The 12,494-nt window shown below is 35.6% G+C and overlaps 1 protein-coding gene across 8 annotated transcripts in view; it reads right to left on the bottom strand.

Moving 5' to 3' along the window:
* ppfibp2a (PPFIA binding protein 2a) overlaps nt 1-12,494 on the bottom strand; it is a 37,328-nt gene that overhangs the window by 1,924 nt on the left and 22,910 nt on the right. For 7 of the 8 annotated variants that reach the window (XM_058388420.1, XM_058388418.1, XM_058388423.1 and 4 more), the window contains 14 exons: nt 10,954-11,015; nt 8,085-8,160; nt 7,474-7,562; nt 7,331-7,398; nt 7,196-7,253; nt 7,026-7,067; nt 6,792-6,903; nt 4,877-5,015; nt 4,088-4,219; nt 3,824-3,974; nt 3,243-3,354; nt 1,936-2,024; nt 1,726-1,848; nt 195-320 (listed from right to left, as the gene is read on the bottom strand). In XM_058388420.1, the coding sequence (XP_058244403.1) occupies nt 195-320; nt 1,726-1,848; nt 1,936-2,024; nt 3,243-3,354; nt 3,824-3,974; nt 4,088-4,219; nt 4,877-5,015; nt 6,792-6,903; nt 7,026-7,067; nt 7,196-7,253; nt 7,331-7,398; nt 7,474-7,562; nt 8,085-8,160; nt 10,954-11,015 (1,379 nt within the window). The remainder of the gene's footprint in view (nt 1-194; nt 321-1,725; nt 1,849-1,935; nt 2,025-3,242; nt 3,355-3,823; nt 3,975-4,087; nt 4,220-4,876; nt 5,016-6,791; nt 6,904-7,025; nt 7,068-7,195; nt 7,254-7,330; nt 7,399-7,473; nt 7,563-8,084; nt 8,161-10,953; nt 11,016-12,494) is intronic. The other variant, XM_058388419.1, reaches the window with a different exon arrangement.

Below are 12,494 nucleotides of genomic sequence, written 5' to 3'. Positions count from 1 at the left end.
TAGACTCACAGGCTGAACATCGTTCCATTATTTATACTGATTGAAAAGGTCCCATGAATCCATTTCCTGTCTACTGGTATGTCCTTGTATTGTTATTGTATGTGTATTATATTGTACGTGTGTTAGCTCGTCTCAGTAGGAGCTCTGTGGATAAATACTGAACAGAAGGTGATAAAGGTTTTCTTTTTACTCACTATGAGGCCTCCATGAACGCCGCTGCCTCTGAGGTTGGGAGCGTATTCAGCCAAGTCCACCGAGCGCAGCCACTCCATCACACGGTGATTGGACCACTGCACCACCTCGGACGGAGAGGTCTTATTCTGAGGGAATCAGACACAAACACACTTTCTGTGATATGTGATATGCGCACACACTGATATGCAACCTCATATTCGAGCAGAGACAAGAGAATGATACACTTTCCTGGTCACTGAATGTTTAATGGAAATCTTTAGGGGGAAAAAAAGATGTAAAAAAATGTTTAAGATTTTTATTTAGATTTTTTTTATTTATAAGTATTTTATTTATCTATTTATTTGTTCATTCGTTTAATTTTAAAGTAGTTTATCAAGAATTATCTGATTTTTCTTGAAGGGTGGAAATAATTATAAATTTGAAAATAAAGAACAATAAATGAAAAATCAACTATGTATCAATTATTGTAAATAAATAAATAAGTAAACAAATAAAGATAAATAAATATTAATTACATATAAAATGCATTTATATATATATATATATATATATATATATATATATATATATATATATATATATATATATATATATATATATATATATATAAATCACTAAATTATCTTTCCCTGTACTTCTTAAATTGTATTTTTTTTGCTTGTAACTGCAGATAAAACACCTTTATTTCAAATGCTGTTATTTTTTTATTTTTTTATTTATTTATTTATTTATTTATTATTATTTATTTATAAGTGGAGTAGCTCATCAACAATTTTCTGATTTTTCTTGAAGGGGGGAACAATAAATGAAAAATCAGTTATGTTATGTTATATATATATATACACTACCAGTCAAAGGTTTGGACACACCTTTTAATTCAATGTTTTTGTTTAGGGATTTATTTTCTACATTCTAGAACAATCCTGGCGATTTCAAAACTATGAAATAACACACAAGGACTTCAGTAATCCATATGTAACGACAACAAAAACCAGTCAGTTGTTATTTTAAGACACGAAGGTCAGGTGTTCTGGAATAGTTCTTGCAAGAACAGTATTGTCAAGTGCATTTGCAAAACCCATCAAGCACCATGATGAAACTGGCTCACATGAAGACCATCCCAGTAAAGCAAGACCAAAACTTACCTCTGCTGCAGGTAAGTTCATTTACCAGCCTCAGAAATCACCAATTAACAGCACCTCAGATTAGAGGCGTTATGAAGGCTTTACAGAGCATCAGTAGCAGACATATCTCAATATCAACTGTTCAAAGGACATTATTATGCATTTCGGCCGCCTTCAGCATTGTTTTACAGTGTAGAAAGAAATAAACATCAGGAAAGACCATGGGATTAGAAGGTGTGTCCAAACTTTTGACTGGTAATGTATATGAACTTTTTTTCCCCCTGTACTTATTTAAATTGTATATCTGCTCATGTATGTAACTAATGTTGTTGTTTGTTATTTATTTTATTTATTAAGTCCTCTCTCTGGTCATTCAGTGTGTGTATTATCTGGAGTGAACACACACCTCATCTCCTGGTCTGCGCCTCAGGCAGTGCGGGTTGAACTTGTTGGCATGGAGGACGTGGATGGCACACTTGATGCTCAGGTGATGGAGCTGACTGGTGACCTTCAGGAACAGAAGGTCGTTCTGTAAGAGGACAAAGACGATAAAAAGCCATGTTTAGAAGATGAAAGCATCATTTTAGCATCAGTTACGGTCAGTTACTGGACTCACCACAGTGAGGTACTGGAGAACCCTGCCGTCCACTCGGCTCTCGTGGAACTGGTCTTTATACTGAGGTAAGCCAATGTCATCCAGCCAGCCTGAGGGGAAGAAACACGTTTACAAACCTACTCGATTTTTCCATCTTACTGAAAGCAGCTACTTTAAAACTTCTCAACTTTTATAAGCTGTCAGTATAAAATAGCTCTCAGTGGTCAGTATAAAACAGCTCTCACACACTCTAACACTGAACACATGAAACGTCCGGAGAGCTGGAGAAGGACGTTTAAACACTTAAAATCAGTTTAGGGAGAAAACAACCTACAAAGAAAAAAATAGATATAATAGATAGATTTAATTAATAATGAAAAAAGTTTATTAAAAAAATAAATAGATTGATATAAATAAATAAATAAATAAATGCATGAAATGCATCATGAAAAAGTGTAAAATAATAATAAATATATAGATATAAATACTAAACAATAAATAAAAGTTAAAATTAAATAAAACAAATAACCATAAATAAGTAATAAAATAAATAAATAATCATGAAAAAAGGTTAAATAATAATAAATATATAGACAAAAATACTAAAAAAAACATTAAAAAATAAACAATAAGCATAAATAAATAAATGATCATGAACAAATTAAAAATAATAAGAAATATATAAAGAAATATATATAATATAATATATAATAATAATATATAATATATATATATTATATATAATATATATATATATATATATATATATATATATATATATATATATATATATATATATATATATAAATACTAAAAAATAAATAACAAATAAAAGAAAACAAATAACCATAAATAAATAAATAAATAAATGACCATGAAAACATGTAAATATAATATTAAATGTATAGACATAAATACAAAAAAATAAATAAAAATAAAATGAAACAAATACCCATAAATAAATGATCATGAGAAAATGTAAAATAATAATAAATATATACACATAAATACTAAAAAATAAAACAAAACAAATAACTGTAAATTAATAAATAAATAGATAAATGAATAAATGAATAAATAAATAAATAAATAAATAAATGATCAGGCAAAAATGTAAAATAATAATAAATGTGTATTAGCAAAAAAAACTTTTGTTTTCTATTACTGTGACTATTTCTTGTCATAGAGATGAGTTCACATCTACATTTCATCTATCTATCTAGATATCTAGCTATCCGTTTTCTTTAAATATGTGAGTATTCATAGTCACATGTTATAAATTTACATTCAACAAAAACTTTCATGAACCCCATTCCAGAAGTACCTACGTGTGACCCAGATGTGATCAAGCTCAGAGGATTTCTCCATCGTCTTGTTGCTGAAGGACCTGAGAGCCAGCTGCAGTTTCTTTCTGTGCAGCGGATGTTTGATGCCCATTTCCTGGAACGATCATTAAAATGTAAAATATTTAAAATAGGAGATAAAACACAGAGATACTGAATAGGAAGTCAGAAGAAATCACAGCTGTATTCACGATAACAATATAACAAGGGCTCCAAATAAATCAGTAACATCTACAGACATTTCTGACATAGTATGGTCAAAGTTTTTGTTTATCTAGCTCACATCAGCATCTATTCTTTCTGGTCATCTTCATTTGATGGGATTTTGGGTTTCATTTGCGGTTTCTGATGATGTCACTAACTCTCCTGTAGTAACCGTTTCAAAGCAGTAAGTGAAACGTTCCAGAATGATAGAAACACAGTGAAAAAAATCCCACTGAGGTTACAGGAAACATAAACACCCCTGGAACACTGCTCGACCAATCAGATTAGAGGAGTAAACTACCTCAATGCGGTGATAAGTTTCGTTCAATATAATGTGCAAGCTGCAGTAAAAAAAATCAAACCTTCTCAAATTCCTGCGGCGTAGCGGAGAGGAGGGTCTGTCCACTCATCACCCACTGACGCGCCAAGCTGACGTATTGACCAAGCCCGAAGTCCTCCAGCCAACCGCACACCTGCTCTGTGGTCCAGTTGGAGAAGGGAACCGTCATGTCTCTGAGGAGGAAAATAATAACTTAATCATCACAGAGAGATTACAATAAGAGCCGTGTATTTTTAGTAAGATTAAAAAAAAATCAGTTGTTGAAAATGTAAATCTGGACTCTTACCGGACAGAGCGGCCCGAGTCAGGGGTTCGAGCCAGTCGTGGTCCAGCTGTGGCTCTAAATCCTCCTCTCCTGAACTCGGTGGGCTCCAGATCGTCGCCGGGCCCCAGACCCCCCGACTGAGTCCTTCTGATCCTAAACACACACTCAGGTTGTGTTAATGCCTTAATATCAATGTTCACAGACTCAGACATGCCTTTAGATAATTAATAAATAAATAAATAAATAAATAAATAAATAAATAAATAAATAAATAAATAAATAAATAAATAAATAAATGTCAAAACATGTAACATCGTGTTCATCTGAGTTAACAGCGACATAATGATGGGGTCCAAATGACGGGTTTTGGGCTATAATAATAATAATAATAATAATAATAATAATAATAATAATAATAATAGAATAGAAATTTGGCTCAAAAACATAGCATTTATTGACATATTATTCTGTTTGTTTGTTTGTTTGTTTGTTTATTCACATTGCTGTTAAGAGCCTTTGTACTTAATTAAAGGAATAAAATTATTTATTTTATATTATATATAAATTATTTTAGAAGGAATAAAAGTATTTTTCCACTTTTAAAGCACAAGAATGAGTCAAATTTAAAACTAATTATTACTAAACATCCTGAAACAATCCAGACACTCGTCTAGAAAAAAATGAGAATTATGAAGAAAAATGATGCACTTTTGCGTATCAAAAAAAAGGTTTTAAGTGGAATTGTTTGACCCCAGCAGGATTTAGGGGTCAGTTAGGAGCAGTCATGCAGAGCTGCAGATCCACACTCACTTTCCCCAGAGTTTACGAATGCTCTTGTTGTTCTTCATGTTTTCCTGGGAGACGGGGGAATGTTCTCCTGAATCCACACCGGACGACGTGGGTGAAGTGTCGCAGGCGCTCGGCTCTTCTGTTCTCTCGGCCTTTCCTGCTGGAAAAAGGAATAAAACTCAGAAAGACGGGCTACTGAAGAAAACGTTTCGATGTGAGTTCACACAGAAAATGAGGTGCGATGTTATCGGTCAGACTCGGCATGTTATTTACGGAATATTAAACCGCTTTGTCTTTCCAGAATTCCAAAACTAGTGGAGAAATTGTTGAAGTAAAATCGTGTGGAACGTAAACGAGGCTGGAGTTAAACATAGTAGCAGTAATGAAGACTTGGGCTTCATTAAACCCTTTAAATCCTGATCCTTTGTGTGCCTTTCACTAAGCTCTTGGCTTCACGAACAATAAATAAATAAATAAATAAATAAATAAATAAATAAATAAATAAATATCTTCTCATTAGATGAAAATGTGTCACTTGATGGATTTTAATCCTGTATATAACATCATGCCCTGTGTTTTATTCCTTTTTTACTACAACAATCATTATAACAAACATCACACTTTACTTTTTATCCGTTTGTTGTTATGTTTATTTTCATGGAATGACTAAGAAACAAGTTCCTGCTCTCTCTTCGGGTCATGAAGCAGCTCTGTTTTCTTTCTTTAAAAGATTCAATAAAAAGTCAAACTCAGTTTGTGTTTGGGAAAACATAAACTTCATACCCATGTGAAGTCTGACACTGGAGACTCCTTCCATGAATGTTTAATCTCTCTTTACAGACAAAAAAATCACCACGCTAACACACGTCTATATCTATATCCCTCTGACCAATCAGACTGGACGAAACATCTCTGTGGTACTATATTAATAAAAGGTAATATAATAAAAACAACGATTTAAACACAATTAAAATAAAACACATGATGTTCCCAAGTGAAGCGGAAGAAGAAATGACACCTGAGAGCTCGCAGTTTCCGGAGTAACTGCTACGCTTTGATCTGGACTCTGACACATGTGCAAACATCTGGGCTGAGTTAAAGCTAAAACACAGCTGAAGCCACAGGTCTGGTCCTCAGACAGACAGAGAGAGACAGAGAGAGAGAGAGAGAGAGTGAGAAAGAGAGAGAGAGAGAGAGAGAGAAAGAAGGAATGATAGTAAGGAAAGTCTAGAGCTTCAGATAAAACCCCCGACTGCTCCATCTGATCAAAGACAGACGTAAATCTTAGGAGTAAATCTGTGGAGCAAAAAGTGGCTTTCATTTACTCAAAGCAGAGAAGAGAGGTGAAGAGAAGGGAAGAGTAAAGATCGAGAAGAGAAGAGAAGAGAAGAGAAGAGAAGAGAAGAGAAGAGAAGAGAAGAGAAGAGAAGAGAAGAGTAAAGATCAAGAAGAGAAGAGAAGAGAAGAGAAGAGAAGAGAAGAGAAGAGAAGAGAAGAGAAGAGAAGAGAAGAGTAAAGATCGAGAAGAGAAGAGAAGAGAAGAGAAGAGAAGAGAAGAGAAGAGAAGAGAAGAGAAGAGAAGAGAAGAGTATTTGTGGATAATATTTGTAAATGCAGTGAAACAAAACCTGTATTAAAATTACCTGTTATTTAGATGTATAATTAACTGATTGTCTAATCTTTAGTCTATCTATCTATCTATCTATCTATCTATCTATCTATCTATCTATCTATCTATCTATCTATCTATCTATCTATCTATCTATCTATCTATCTATCTATCTATCTATCTATCTATATCTTTTCTTCATATATTAGTTCATTCGTTCTTCAACTCCAGCATTGTTCCATTCTATGTTAATTAAAAACCATGATTTAGACCTAATATAGGTACATAAAAAAGCACATGGTCTATAAAAGTGATATAAACTCTTACTCTGGGTCACGTCTCCGTCCTGGCTGCCTTCCTGAGACCTCGACTCTGATCCGTCACTTTTATTTCCATCTGTCAGGATGCATTTCCCGTTCGCGGGTTTGGGTGGAGAACCCTGTTTGTGTAGGAACCAGAAAGCGGAGAGAAATCCTGAGAGAGTTTATCTGATGATCAGCAGAGTGAGACGTGAATTCGTTCGATAATCGGACCGAAAGTTAATCAGGGTCGTCGGCATACCTCATCTGAGGAAGCAGGTTCTGCAGGAGATCCAATCACAGGCTACAGGATCGAAACAAGATCGGAAATACGGTTAGATTAGAAACAAATGAGGGATTTTAGCTAAGAGAATCCTCATTCAAGCAGAATTTCAGTCTAGTTTTCCAAAAAGGAATCCTAAAAAGACAAACCTTTAGTGCTTCACTCTTCAGATCTTCCTGGCTGCTGGACAGATTTCTCGGCTGTGACCTGAGACAACAAAGCAACATCAGGTTCAAGCGATGAACGCTTAGTATTAGCAACAGCATTAGCAGAAATCATTATACCTCGCTTCTGTTTCCTTCTGATCAGATGTTTTGGATGGGAGAAGTGGAGATGCTGCACCGGACGTCATCTAAGAGCGAGGAATTAGCATTAGGTTGTGAACGTGATTACGGGAAACAAAGCATGTCCATGAGACCATCTGTACCTCTGAGGGAGCTTTCAGAGTGAGAGCTTTAGTCTTCACTGCTGGACTTTGCTCTTCTTCTTCACTGCTGCACTGAGGTGCTGATGTCTCTGAGGATTATTAGCAAAAAAGATATTCAAAATCAATCAAATTTACAATATTGTAGGTGAATTGCTGAATTAAAGGAGCTGTGTGTCATGTTTAAGGCCCTGGTCTTGTTCTTCTGAAGCTGTTTCTCTCTTGGCTTCTTGCTGGAAAGTGTCCAGTTGTCTAACAGATGACTGCAGGTTTGTGCCAAAAAATCAAAAGAGGGAGAAAAAGTATTTGTTTTGACTAGAGCCCTAGTCCCAGCTGAAGAGAAGTAGCCCCAGGGCATGATGCTGCCACCACCGTGCTTCACCATAGGGTTGGTGTTAATTTCTGTAAATAATTTTAACCCCTTAAAGGGGCTCCAAGCTTTCCTAATACACACTTCTCAATACACACCTTTCCTAAATAATTCATATTTACCAAATCTTCAGCTTCAGGGTTAGCAAATGAATAATAACGAGCGTTATTAAAGATAACGTAATCTAAAGATAACGTAAGAAAGCGTAATAAAGAGTTAGCGATGGTGTGTAAGATAGGCTCACGTTGAATTAAGGCCTTGCCATCTCGAAACTGTCTGCAGTGGCTCAGGAGAAGAGAAAGCTCCTCTATACGCCGATCCTGTACAAGAAATAAAAAAGAAAAACAAAACTTAAGCAAGAAAGCAATTGAAGAAATTATACCGTAAAGAAAATATGACTGATATAAAGATTTAGTTATGAGTCACAATACATGACTATTATGTTTGTTTAAATAGTTAAATGGCATGGACTTATTTCATATAAAAGATTCATATTCATGTGTTTGTATATTATTACGTTACAGTTAATATAGTCGCAGATACACTATGTTGCCAAAAGTTTTGGGACGTCTGCCTTTCCATGCACATGAATGTAATATGGAGTTGTCCTGCCCTTTACAGCTATAACAGCTTCAACTCTTCTGGGAAGGCTTTCCACAAGGTTTAGGAGTGTGTTTATGGGAATTTTTAACCGTTCCTCTAGAAGCACATTTGTGAGGTCAGGCACTGATGTTGGATGAGAAGGTCTGGCTCACATTCTCCACTCTAATTCATCCCAAAGGTGTTCTATGGGGTTGAGGTCAGGACTCTGTGCAGGCCAGTCAAGTTCCTCCACACCAAACTCACTCATCCATGTCTTTATGGACCTTGCTTTTTATTCAGGTATCCCAGCTGACAAAATTGGGGTCAAAGTGCAGGGGCAGCTATGATACAGCACCCCTGGAGCTAGGAGGGTTAAGGGCCTTGCTCAATTGCCCAACAATGGAGCTTGGTGGTGCTGGGGCTTGAACCCTGATTCCTTTCCCACTTGAACCACATAAACAGATTTTTTTAATGTGTGTAAAATGTTAAACATTAATGGAAGGGGTCTCCAGTTTCAGCACTTTTTTAGCAATCTGACATTCAGAATTTCTGTAAGATGTCAATCTGTGATTTCAGACAGAATAAAAAAGACTGGTGAGGTAAAAAAAAAAAAAAAAAAAAAAACTGTTTATTGCCTTGATAATGGAAGTAAGAACAGGACTGAATTGTTTCATGGATGTTACGTAACAATAAATATTTAGCTATAAACAGATGGCATGATACGATGTTATAGGAAAATAATCAACTTCAGGTTTGAAAGCTGCTATTGATTATTTTTCTAAAACTACACAACACATGTTTTTTTTTATTCCTGTCCTTCATATCGGAATTCTAATACAAGGAAAAAGTGAATCATTAAAATATTGTGCACAACAGAACGTTTCCATATGAGAAAGGATTTGAAGACAGAACCCTTTCAGGAAGGATAATTTATCCAGCAAACTTTAAAAGAACCATCAAAGAACCCATTTTTTAACATTAGACATCTTATCAAAGAAATCTGAAACCAAGCAGCAACGGAAAAGTATCCGATCGCTTTATGAGGATTATGTGAACCTTTTGATTATCTGAAAATAATCTCCCTCGCCCCGATGGTTTAGAACACGGTACATGGCTGCGCAGTTAAATGGAACATTGGCTAAATTGCAGAGTCGAGATTTGGCAGCGAGTTCAGAGAACTGGGTGTGTTTTTGAAGCCATGCCCTGAAGCAGACCCTGCCACGTCTCGCTTACTGCAAACACATGACGGGTTTTGGCATGGTACCCGCACCTTTAAGTGTGGACTGAAGGAAACGGTTTTAGCTAGGGTTCTGTAAATATCTCATGCTGTTTAAGTCCACAGATGGGAACAGGAGGTCCTGTGTGCTCAAAGTGGTTCTCATTTACTCTCCCACATGAAGCTAGAATGAGGTTTGGGGAGCGAGTAGAGACGACACTCTTAGAATGTGTAATGTGAAGACTTAGAATATTAAGTATACTTTAGATGGTTAATGGTTCTAGCTTTCTAAAGGGGCCTTACTTGGACCCAGGTTTAAAAGTGAAACCATCTGGTGTAGATGGAAACTGGAATCCTTTAGAGCACTACACAGTTCAGGCTTTTGGAGGAACTCTTAAAAGTACTATTGTTAACCCTACAGATTAGTGCTTCCCAATAACAAAGGGCTCTCAGGAGAACTCTTTCAGGAGAACAAGAACCAAACCATCCGAGGGCTTTTATTTTTTATTTTTTGGCCAATTATCAATAATTTGCTGTTTGTACCACACACAGTGGTTCTGCACATGTTCTTAAAATGTTTATTGGACAATTAAAAGACTCATAGCTTCCAAAAAAGGGTTAACCCTATACACTGTCAAATAAAAATGCTTGTTAGGTGCAAAGCAAAACATTTAAAGGAAGAAAAACAAGAACTTTGCAGGATTCTAGGCATTAAGATAAAAACATTGAGCAATAATTTGGGGTAAATAAAGGTTCTTAAATGGTTCTTTGTCTTCAGAGTGTATGGTTCTATGAGGACTTCCATTGCACAAAAAGTTATTTGTAGTGGAAAAAAGTTTCAGCCTATAAAAAGGTTCTTTATGGCACTAAGAAAAAAGGGTTATTTTAAGAACCATTTACTAGACGTTTCTTTGGAGAACTAAAAATTGTTCTGTGGCATCGATACAAAAAAAACCCTTTTTTTGGTTCTTTCTGACATCTTTATTTTTTTCAAGAATCTTATACAACTGGGTTCTTTAAGAATAATGAAGGCTTTATAAAGCTTCTACTTCGATCCCTTTCCAATAGTAAAATTTACTTTGATTGTAGGCCAGAACATTTTTGTACAACTTTGAAATGTTCCAAGATGGATTCAGATTCTTTTCTGAAAGCTAAGAGCACTTCAGAGTTTTATGTAGAGTTCTCATGGGTTCTCCTTGAATGACAAATGAAGAACCTTTAAATGAGTTTTAATAGACTATCTAGATTATGCTAAATTTCTAATAAATGAACTGTTCATATTTTTTAAAAACTGAGGCCAGAAATGTTCCTTTACCTTCTCATCGTTGGCTGCAATTAATAATTCCATTCCGGCTTTTAATTTTAGAAGCTCTTGATCTGTGGAGAAAGAAAGGACACAAACATGTTTACTGGATTTAACAAAGTCTCCTAAAGCAAGAACAGATGACAAATGCAAATATGTGCTTTCACCATTGACTGGAACTGATTAGAAATGTTATTCTTGCTTTTGAGGTATCCCCTTGGTTTTGCATGCACATGACAGAAATACAAAGTGATGCTGTGATAAGATACTGTGATAATTGATTGATTGATTGATTTATTGATTTATTGATTGATTAATTGATTGGAGGACAATGTCACATTCCTCTCTCCTTTTGTCCCTTTATCTGTCACATATTTGTCCCATTTTACTCAGGACATTGTGCTTCTCATTGTCAGTTGCCATGGAATATAATTATTGTCACCTGTTTTTTGTAACCCCTGTCTGGTTATCTAAACCCTGCATGGTTTCCTTGGGTTGTGATTGAGGAAGTATAATACTTGGACATGCTGCAGTCTTGAGCCAAACCTTTGAAATAAATGACTATATTTAATTGCTTAAACCAGATCAGAAGATCAGAAGGTCTGAGAAACAGATGTGTGGAGGATTTTTGTAAAGCCGATTACTCCCAAGCACAAAAACATTCTGACCACTCATTACTGCCTGCTCCTACAGACACTCTTAACCATTTCGCTCACTGTAAATGGAATTGTGAACAAGACTGCCTAAAGACAATGGCATTCCAACCAATCCTTCCATGGGAATTCTGACCAATCTAGCCTGATCTTAAAAATAATTCAATCAACATCTTGGTTTATACAATCAATACCTTGGTTTTATACAACTGAGCAATTGAGGGCTATCTATCTATCTATCTATCTATCTATCTATCTATCTATCTATCTATCTATCTATCTATCTATCTATCTATCTATCTATCTATCTATCTATCTATCTATGTCCAGTCTTGCCCCTTCCAAAGAAAGTCTGATCAATCCTGCCTGATGTCAAAGAAATTTCGGCCACTCCTGACCATTCCCTTCCAAAGAAATTCTGTCTAGTCCTGCCCATTCCAAATGAATTCTGACGGGTCCTGCCTGATAGCAAACTCACTGTGACCAGCCCTGCCCCTTCCTAAGGAATTTTAACCAATTCTTCCTCATTTCAAAATAATTTCTACCAGTTCTGCCCCTTACAAAGGAATTCTGAAGCAGCCTTGCCTTATCCACAGGAATTATGAAAAATCCAGTCTGATCTCAAAGAAAATTTGGCCAGTTCTGTCCCTTCCAAAAGGAATTCTGACCAATCCTCCCTGATATCAAACAAATTGTGACAAGCCCTGCCCGTTCCCAAGGAATTCTAACCAATTCTGCCTAATCTCAAAGCAATTCCAACCAAATTCCAACCATCCCTGTCCCATCCAAAGAATTTCTAACCATCCCTGTCCCTTCTAAAGAAATTCTGACCAATCCTGCCTGATATCAAAGGAATGGTTTTCTGGAAAGCCGTGCCCCTTCCCAAGGAATTCTGCCAAT

Source organism: Hemibagrus wyckioides, linkage group LG04 (assembly GCF_019097595.1).
Source record: "Hemibagrus wyckioides isolate EC202008001 linkage group LG04, SWU_Hwy_1.0, whole genome shotgun sequence".
Lineage (NCBI taxonomy): Eukaryota > Metazoa > Chordata > Actinopteri > Siluriformes > Bagridae > Hemibagrus > Hemibagrus wyckioides.
This window is presented reverse-complemented; position numbering and strand designations above follow the sequence as displayed.